Source organism: Lampris incognitus, chromosome 14 (genome assembly GCF_029633865.1).
Source record: "Lampris incognitus isolate fLamInc1 chromosome 14, fLamInc1.hap2, whole genome shotgun sequence".
Lineage (NCBI taxonomy): Eukaryota > Metazoa > Chordata > Actinopteri > Lampriformes > Lampridae > Lampris > Lampris incognitus.
The window spans coordinates 41,263,674-41,273,772 of NC_079224.1; the positions used below are offsets into that span (position 1 = coordinate 41,263,674).

A 10,099-nucleotide genomic window follows, 5' to 3' on the forward strand; every position below is an offset into this window, starting at 1 on the left:
GGAGAATTTGAGGGGTACGCTGTCAAGCACTTGGAGTAGGGGCTAGAATAGAGGAGCGGCGTATAAGACAGAAGCTAAGCAGGTGTGGGCTTGGCAAGTACTCGGATGGGAGACCTCCCGGGAACACAGACTTGCTGCTGGAAGTGGTGTTGGTGGGCCAGTAGGGGGCAGTCTTCCCTCCGGCCCTAATAGAAAAAATCCCGATGCCCCAGTGCGGTGATGGGGGTCACTGTGCTGTAGGAGACGCCGTCCTCCGGATGAGGCGTTAAACCGAGGTCCTGACTCACTGTGGTCGTTAAAGATCCCACGGCACCTATCGCAAAGAGTAGTGATCCCCCCGGTGTCCTGGCAAAATCTCCAACCTGTCTCTCCATCTGGCCATCTAATCACCTGCCTGTGTAATTAGCTCACTGATCCCCCCTCCACCCTCCACCTCAAGCTGCAAAATGGCCTGCCGTGCATCACCCGGGTGGGTGCTACACATTGGTGGTGGTTGAAGCGAGTTTTCCCCTTGACTGTGAAGCGCTTTGGGTATCAAGCGAAAGCGCTATATAAATGTAATCCATTATTATTATTATTATTATTATTATAAAGTAAGGGCTCTTTGAGCTCCAAAACCTTAACCCATCAAGAAAAGAAAGAAAGAAAAAAAAGACTCCGTTATCAGATTTGAAACATTTATTATTTGATATTTGCTCACAAAACCTTATACAATACATTTACTGAGGAATAAAGTACTCAGAGAGTCTGAAATAGAAAAAGAAAAATCTCATCGGGCGAGTAATAAACGACATTCTTAAAAAGCCGAGAACGAGAGTGGCAACACCGCCGAATCCCGGCCGGACGACGCGGCGCGTCACTCGCCCATCTGATAAAAGAATCTCGTCCGTCTTTTTTCTTTTTTCTTTTTTTTTTCTCCATAAAATCCATAAACCTCTCCATAGTTAAAATAGTACACTGGTAAGGTCCAGACTGTTAATACTAATATATGCATTCTTCTTACAGTGACGGTTGCCCCCCCTTTTTTGCGGTGTATAAATAAGCGACTGAGGTTTAGCGAGGTTTATATTGCACAAACATTTAGGGGGGGGGAGGGGGGAGGGAGCTGCGTTGGTTAAACAATACAATCTGGACCAGCGTTGGTGTTTGCCATGCGCCCTCCCAACCCGGACACAAGTGACGTCCGTGCCGTTCGATTCAATCTCTCGCCGCGCGGATAGAACGGGGGGGGGCGGATACGGATCAGCAGGCCCTCACACATCTGCACGCGTGGCTAACCCGGTAAAGCGGCGAGTACGTTACATTAAAAGCGTGGGGAACTCGTGCGCCAGCGCCTCCTCGCCGATGTCCATTCCTGCGTCCCGGTGATCCGCGCGAGGGCTTGCACGGTGCACCTAGTGCGGCGTCTTATCGCAACACTGTAGCGGGAAGCGCAGAGCTGGCTAGGAAGTGGCTATCTTACAGTACGGACTACCGTAGAGACAAAAGACGGTCTCGGTGTTGTGGTCCCCGATCAGCTGTGGTCCCTCTGTAGCACCATTGTCACCCGCTCGGACGGCTGAACGACACGTTGTGCGAGCTCTCCTCTCCTCTCTCTCTCTCACAGAGAGTAGTGCCATGCGCGAGGTAACTCGGGAGGAGGCGCGAAGCTACGCGGCGAAGGATCCCCGATGATGCGAAACGTGGCATACCCTGTGTCGACGCCGGGCAAGCGCGGGAAAGCCTGCGCTAAACTGCGGCCTCGGCTGATCACTCTGCCGCTGTTAAATGTCACGTTGTTGCACGGTTGCGGGCCCGTCCTCCGACAACGTCCAGTCTGTGCTGGGCGAACGTGTGGTAGGTGTGTGTGTGTGTGTGTGTGTGTGGCAGTGGGGGGCGGTGGGTGGGTGGGTGGGTGGGGGGGGTATATATTCAAAGTCAGTCGGTGCAAACGCGGATGGAATCTCTCTAGATGCTAGACAGTGACGACAGTTGATGACGTGAGAGGGTGGCCAGCAGGCAGGCAGGTGGGCGGGCGGGCAGGCTCAGGCAGGCAGGCGGGCGGGGCGGGCGGGTGGGTGGGTGGGTGGTCTATTTAGAGACGGCTTTCTCAGCCAAATGTCTTTGTTGACTGTGAGCATGCCTGTCACAACGAAAACAAGCACAAGATTAGATTTGATTCAACAAAATGCACGACTTCAAAATGGGGTTTACCGATCTGAGTCATAGTTTAGGATATAAAATACGCTTCAGGAACTGGTGTGGCAGACATGACCCGATTGGTGAATACAGGAAAGGTGTAAAGACGGGGTCAGAGAGGGAGAGACAGAATCAGGGAAAAGACTAATTTCGCTAATGGGAATTGGGGTTTTTTTTGGGGGGGGGGCAAAAATCCCCCCCCTTTTCTGCCTATTTGTATCCGGCCAATTACCTCACTCTTCCGAGCCGTCCTGGTCGCTGCTCCACCCCCTCTGCCGATCCGGGGAGGGCTGCAGACTACTACCACGTGCCTCCTCCGATACAAGTGGCGTCGCCAGCCGCTTCTTTTCACCTGACAGTGAGGAGTTTCACCAGGCGGACGTAGCGTGTGGGAGGGTCACGCTATTCTCCCCAGTCCCCCCTCCCAAACAGGTGCCCCGACCGACCAGAGGAGGCACTAGTGCAGCGACCAGGACACATACCCACATCCGGCTTCCCGATTTGGCTCTGTGCATAACTGTAGTCCACTGACTTCCGGTTTCTACCGCGGCGGTCACACCAGTTTCCTGTTTGTTGGCGTGTGCTTATTGACGACGGCATACTTTCCACAATGCCTGCAAGACTTGCCGCGCATAAATGTCAACGACATGCACAGGACTGGCGACAAACGTTCCCCTGCACCTATACCAGCAAATGTGGGGGAGTTTCAAGTTGTACATATCAAGTCACGTCCACAATTACGAGGGCGAGTGTCCTCATCCTCATAATGTGCACGTCGTGGACATTTATCCACGGTAAGTCTCGGAGGCATCGCGAAAAACATGCCACGGTCGATAGCAGGCGCCAACAAACAGGAAACTGGCATGACCGCCGCGGTAGAAACCGGAAGTCAGTGGAGTACCGTTATGCACAGAGTGTCTGTAGGGATGCCCGGCCGAGCTGGAAGAAACACGGGGATTCGAACCGCCCATTCCCGCGTCGGTAGGCAACGGAACAGACCGCCACGCCGCCCGGACACCCCGCTGATGGGAAATTTCGTTCAAAAAGTACATTTTTTTTTCCTTCCTGGCAACAGCTATAGGGAGGGAGAGAGCGAAAGGATCACCTGGTGAGGTCCTCTATGTCCACCAGCATGGCGTCCTGCTCTACGTGAAGCTCGTCCCTTATTAGCAGGAGCTGCACCAGCTCCTCGTTCAGACCTGCCACACAAACACAGCAGCTAGATAACAGGCGCGACACGTGTATAAATAAATGTGTTGATCTGCCGGCGGCTGACTCGACAGGTGTTGTTAGGGTGTGGTAGGCCATTTTCACGGTGCGACATGCCCACCTCTGCTGTGTGTCTGCGGGTCAGCTTACTCTGTATCTGTGAGTGCAAGTCATTGGTGATGACTTGCAGTTGCCCCAGACTCATGTCCCTCATGTCTCCCCTCCTCAGATTCCTCTTCATTAACCCCTCGCTGATGTGGGGCAAGTGGGGCAACTGTGGACAGGAGCACACACACGCACGCACACAAAAACAAATGGTAAATCCCGTCTTTACCCCGTCTTTACCCCGTCTTTACCCCGTCTTTACCCCGTCTTTGCTTTTGGTTAAAAATGTGTTGGGAAAATGCCCTGATGCACTGTCTCTGAGGGTAGCCTCCCTTATAAGAATGAAAACAAACACGTTCTTTTTAGATGTTCATGAGCAATAGGGGGATTCCTTAAGGTGTCCATCACACACACACACACACACACACACACACACACACACACACACACACACACCTTCCAACAAATGTACAAATTCTGTGTGAAAGTAACCTGCATGTGACCTTTTCTCCACCAGACCATACAAGTCATGTTTCTGGCCAGTAGTCCGCTGGTCATATTAACATGGATTTACAATCTCTCCCCGTCCCCGAGGTGAAAGACCATGACTCTAGTTTTTGCCGTTGCAAATCGCTCCCTGACATGGCTGGCCCGAGTGGTCGAATGTGGAATTAACATAAAGCGCCTTAGTAAGGGGCTGGGCCACCAGGAGCCTCCAGAACAGCCTCAGCGCTCCTTGTCACGGCTCCTTACAAGTCTCTGAACACTACTGGAGGGATGGACGCCGGTTCTCCCAGAAGATATTCCCTCATTTGGTGTTTGGATGGTGGTGGTGGACAGCGCTGGCCAACACGTCGGCCCAAAATCTCCCATAGCTGTTCAATTGGGTTGAGATCTGGTGACTGTGGAGGCCGCGATATTTCCATCTACTCATTATCCAAGCTGCTTGTCCTGCTCTCAGGGTCGTGGGGATGCTGGAGCCTATCCCAGCAGCCGGTGGGCGGCAGGCGGGGAGACACCCTGGACAGGCCGCCGGGCCGTCACGGGGCCGACACACATACAGACACGGTCACACCTAGGGGCGATGTAGTGCGGCCGATTCCCCTGACCTGCATGTCTTTGGGCTGTGGGAGGAAACCGGAGCAGCCGGAGGAAACCCACGCAGACACGGGGAGAACGTGCAAACTCCACACAGAGGACGACCCGGGACGACCCCCAAGGTTGGCCTACCCCGGGGCTCGAACCCAGGACCTTTTCGCTGTGAGGCGACCGCGCTAACCACTGCGCCACCGTGCCGCCCGGCCATAACGTATGATTTACATCATTTTCATCCTTGTCAAACCACTCAGTGACACGCCCCCCCCCCCTCGTGCCCTGTGGGTGGGGGCATTGTCATCCTGGAAGAGACCACTCCCATCAGGATAGAAATGTCTCATCATAGGATAAAGCTGATCGCTCAGAATAACTTTGTATTGATTTGCAGTGACAACTTCCCTCTAAGGGGGCAAGTGGACCCGAACCATGCCAGGAAAATGCCCCCCCCCCCACAGCATAACAGAGCCCCCGGACCCCCTCAATGTAGGGGTCAAGCATTCAGGCTTTTCCTTTCATTTGTCACCCATCTGTATATGTAGACCTGTGTGTGTGTGTGTGTGTGTTCATATATATCATAACAACCCCTCCTCTCTCTTACTAACCAAGTCTGCTACTGGTGAGCGCCTGTGGAATTGAATTTGCCTCTCCACCTCCACCTGCATGCGGGCCATGGGTCGTGCCAGTGCCAACGCCACGCGGGCCTCCTCCTGAAGCCTCCGCTGGACCCTCCAGAACCCGCCGCAGTCATCCAGCGGATCGGAGTCCTCCTCCGCAGTGTCTCGATCCGATAAGGACGAGCTCTGCTTACTCTGCAGAGGAAGTACCACAAGGGGTGTGCTTAACCACACAAGAGTCAGTGTGCAAAAAGTACAAGTGAAAATAGGAATTTACTTATCGTTGATCTTTTCTGGGGGGGGGGACTTTTTCTCTCCCCAGTTGCACCCGGCCAATTACCCCACCCCTTCCAAGCCGCCCCGGTTGCTGCTCCACCGCCTCTACCGAGCCAGGGGAGGCCTGCAGACTACCATGTCTCCTCCGCCAGCCGCTTCTTTTCACCTGACAGTGAGGAGTTTCACCAGGGGGACGTAGCGTACGGGGTCGCGCTATTCCCTCCAGTTCCCCCTCCCCTGAACAGGCACCCCTACCGACCAGAGGAGGCGCTAGTGCAGCGACCAGGACACATAGCCACATCCGGCTGCCCGCCCGCAGACACGGCCAATTGTGTCCTGCGGAGGTAACGCGGGGATTCGAACCGCCGATCTCCGTGTTGGTAGGTAATGGGACAGACCGCTACACTACCCGGAAGCCCCGTATTCATTTATTTATTCGGTCATTTTTTCATATCCAGTTACACAAAAATACAGAAGTGGATACGTGCATACACACACACACACACACACACACACACACACACACACACACACACACACACACACACACACACACACACACACACACATAGACTCATTCTAAGGGGGCTTACCATGGGCGACAGAGGAGTGTCCAAACTGGTTTCTGTCCTGCTGTCTTCAGCATCGCTGTCTTTGTCACTGCTGCTGTCATTCACAAAACACACCTGCAGGTTCACGCCGCTCTGCAGCCTGGGAAGAGCAGGACACAAGAGGACGAGAGAGCAGCGTCACAGGCGACCGCGGAAATCTCGGGAGGTCAGGGGACGTGAGAAGCGGGAGGAGATCCACGCGGTGATGGGGACAAAAAAAGGGAGTGGAAGACTTAACACTCGCAAGCCTGATGACATTTTAAACCGAGACAGGGTTGGGTTGGAGCGAGCGCCACCACTCACGTGTGCTCCCGAGAGGTTGAATCACCGCCGGGTCTGTCAGAGTGATGCCAAAGGGCTTCAGCTGGACAGTAAACACATCTAAAACAAAATATACCATATATACCGATATACTGATAACGCACCGTGTGGGAATACGAGTTAAGAGCATGGAAGGTGGTGAATGGGAAGTTAGGGGTACACTTGGACAAAGCTTACATTTGCAATTTTTTTCCCCAAAAGGGAGCATCCGTTGAATCCGGTTAACCTCTCGCACGGCTTCTTAGGAGGCGGGCTGTGCGTGTTTTCTGTGTTTCCCTGTACCTACTGCAGTGGGAAGATATTTTTAGCTGGTCTATATTGTAGGGCTGAACACTTTAGAGCAATAGTCACATTCCACAGGAGGCAGTGCAAGCAGTACTGGGCCCATCGGTCATGTCAGGCTAAAACTCACAATGCTTGATAGAAAGCGAAATCTTGCAATGTCCTCTTTCGCGTGCCTACTCTCGAAGAGAAATATTCTAGCACATCTAACAAATGATATGACACGGTCTTATTTAATGACTTGTTGGACAGCTGCCTTATTCCCCACCTCTAAAACCACCCGTGTCATAGTAGCTAGAATGATCCATCGTTTGCAAATGGAGCTTCGACAGTTAAAAGCTGCACATTGATGAAATTATGTCCCGTTTAGGGCGGCACGGTGGGGCAGCGGTTAGCACGGTCGCCTCACAGCGAGAAGGTCCCGGGTTCGAGCCCCGGGGTTGTCTGACCATGGGCCGTGGGGGTCGTCCCGGGTCGTCCTCTGTGTGGAGTTTGCATGTTCTCCCCGTGTCCGCGTGGGTTTCCTGCGGGTGCTCCGGTTTCCTCCCACAGTCCAAAGACATGTAGGTCAGGTGAACCGGCCTCACTAAATTGTCCCTAGGTGTGTGCGTGATGGACTGGCGGCCTGTCCAGGGCGTCTCCCCGCCTGCCGCCCAATGACTGCTGGGATAGGCTCCAGCATTCCGTGACCCCAGTTGGGATAAGTGGCCTGGATAATAGATGGCTGCCCCTTTTGCTCATTAATGTCGCAGTACATATTGCAAAAAAATTAAATTAAATTGAAAAAAAATGTGGCAGTGTTGATTTTTTTCCCCCAGCATTTTTCAGGCCTAGCACATTGGTATCGGACAACTACCTCTTATTTGCTCACATTCATCACATAGGCTGAGAAATGTACACGGAGCAAACGGTAAATCACGTAATATGGAGGTGGCTTCAAGTTATCGCTACCTCCTTCTGGTTATACTTTCCTGAAACTGTCAGTGCCACCACCACAGCCTATGACCTCATGTGTAACGAGAGCTCCGCAGGGTCGGCGAAACAATCAAACCCACTGCATGAAGGGGAACCTCGGCGGCTGTGAGCGCACGTACCAAACGGTAAATACTGGGCACCTTTTCTGAGCTACAAGACATGATACTCTGGAAGACACCTAAGTAACCCATTTCGTGACGCCACGAGAACAGCGGGCCGCCGGAGAGCTCATCAGCGGAGAGGATCATTGTGGAATTTCCACTTGTTAGGATACAAAGATGTGCTTTTACCGCCACTGGAGGTCATGCGACTGCGATTCCTTCGCTAGGAGTAGGAGCGTTAGAGTCACTTCTTCTTTCAGTGGGCTCGGACCACAGACTGACCCGTACTTCCTCAAACATCAGAGCGAAGAGGGGTGGCCCCTTTTTGTTGAATACATGAACCCCCACCTCCTTTCATGCCAAGTCTAAAGCAGCATGATGTCAGTACTTAACGGAAAGAAGAGAAAAAAAAAGTGGTGCGATAGAGTTGCGTTGGTCTTGAGGCTTTGGTTAACCTTTTGGTTTGTAATGCAACTAATTCCACTGTGAGAGGGTGCGTGGGTGGGTGGGTACGTGTGTGGGTGGGTGGGTATGTGTGTAAAAGTTGCATTCCAAAATAGGACCCATAATGGGAAAAAGAGCTCATTACCTTTACGGTCAATTTGTTGCAAATACACCGATCAGCCAAAACATTAAAACCACCGACAGGTAAGGGAATAACGTTAGCTTGTTGCAGTGGCACCTGTCAAGGGGGTGGGATGTATTAGGCAGCAAGTGAAGAGTCAGTTCTAGAAGCTGATGTGTTGGAAGCAGGAAGAATGGGCCAGCATAAGGATCTGAGCGACTCTGACAAGGGCCAAATTGTGATGGCTAGACGACTGGGTCAGAGCATCTCCAACACAACAGGTCTTGTGGGGTGTTCCTGGTATGCAGTGGTCAGTACCTACCAAAAGTGGTCCAAGGACAACCGGTGAACCGGTGACAGGGCCATAGGTGCCCAAGGCTCATTGATGCACGTGGGGAGCGACGGCTAGCATGTCTGGTCCAATCCCACAGAAGAGCTACTGCAGCTCACATTGCTGAAAAAGTGAATGCTGGCTATGATTGACAGGTGTCCGAACACACAGTGCATCACAGCTTGTGTCCATGATGACCCCTGTCCACCACCGAAAGCTCCTACAATGGGCATGTGAGCATCAGAACTGGACCAAGGTGGAAGAAGGTGGCCTGCGCTGAATATTAGGCAGGTGGTTTTAATGTTTTGGCTGATCAGTGTGCAGTGGATCCAAGATGTTTGTATTAAGTTGCCCACTTTTTTTGGCCATTGCAAAAAAAAAAAAAATTTTGTTCACGTTTTTCAAGCGGTGGGTATTTCCCCTTCGTATCAAATTAGACGGCTGTACTCATCTGTGAGAATTCCTTTGAAATTATTCTACCACAGTGAGCCGGGGCGTCACTTTAACCTGCCGTCTGTGTGACGTAGAATGTGAAAGAGGTTAACCACCCCGCCACCTCTTCTGTGCCCACACTGTCGATATCTATTCTAGCAGATGTGTAAAGGGCGTATTGTTTAGCCTGATGATTGGTCCCTGAGACTGCCTGTGAGACCTTTCACTTTCCCTTAGTAGATGTCAACTCGTTTTGCATTCAGTCTCTCACTTCCAAATTTCTTACTCTTTCTAATACCGGTACGTGCACCACCCACACAGTTCTGTGCCGACCGACCCTCTGTGCTGGCCTATCTGCACAGCCCCGTTACACGACGGCTTCAGAATCTCAATTAGTGCATTCACACAGAACGTTACTGTTACTGCACTTTTGACCCGCATGTGGGCAAACCGATCACCCCCGTTTCTGGGAACCCTGCAGTTGATGAACTGACCTGATACTGAACTTCCCATCTTGGCAACAAAATATGACTAATTTCACATTGGCAGGGGTGTAGCACAAAATTCTGGGCCCTGTACATAGGCAGCCTCTCTCGGCCCCTTTCCTCTTTGGTCTCTCACGCGCATCACTTTTTTGAGTTCGAGCATACTGTATATTATTTACAACCACCGTACATTAATCCAGTTTAACCTAACCTAACCTTAACCTAGCTTAACTATCTCGCAGCGATTGATTCTTTGGGAAAGACATGTAATGACCCCGCTTGTGCCGGCATCAGCAGTCACTCGCGACAGGACTAGATGAGCTGCATTGAGACGCGCTCGTGAGGGGCGGACTAAACCATTTCGCACCTTTTGTAAGGGGTGAGAGGGGCCTCAGAGAGCCTCCACTGTTTTCCTCAAGTCCCTCAGCCGACGTACTGAGCCAATTTTAAGTGAAGTTATGACGCTAATTAGTTAGGAATAAAAATTTTGCAAACCAAAATTTGCAAACCGGAACAAAT

General features: G+C 52.0%; 1 protein-coding gene across 2 annotated transcripts in view; it reads right to left on the reverse strand.

The window, feature by feature from the left end:
• Nucleotides 1–2,070: 2,070 nt before the first annotated feature.
• The window catches only part of LOC130124141 (schwannomin-interacting protein 1-like), a 16,095-nt gene continuing 8,066 nt past the window's right edge, over nucleotides 2,071–10,099 (reverse strand). The window contains exons 3-7 of one of the 2 annotated variants that reach the window (XM_056293575.1): nucleotides 6,071–6,188; nucleotides 5,190–5,396; nucleotides 3,538–3,661; nucleotides 3,284–3,377; nucleotides 2,071–2,122 (exon numbers count right to left, since the gene is read on the reverse strand). In XM_056293575.1, coding sequence (XP_056149550.1) covers nucleotides 2,071–2,122; nucleotides 3,284–3,377; nucleotides 3,538–3,661; nucleotides 5,190–5,396; nucleotides 6,071–6,188 — 595 coding nt within the window. The remainder of the gene's footprint in view (nucleotides 2,123–3,283; nucleotides 3,378–3,537; nucleotides 3,662–5,189; nucleotides 5,397–6,070; nucleotides 6,189–10,099) is intronic. The other variant, XM_056293576.1, reaches the window with a different exon arrangement.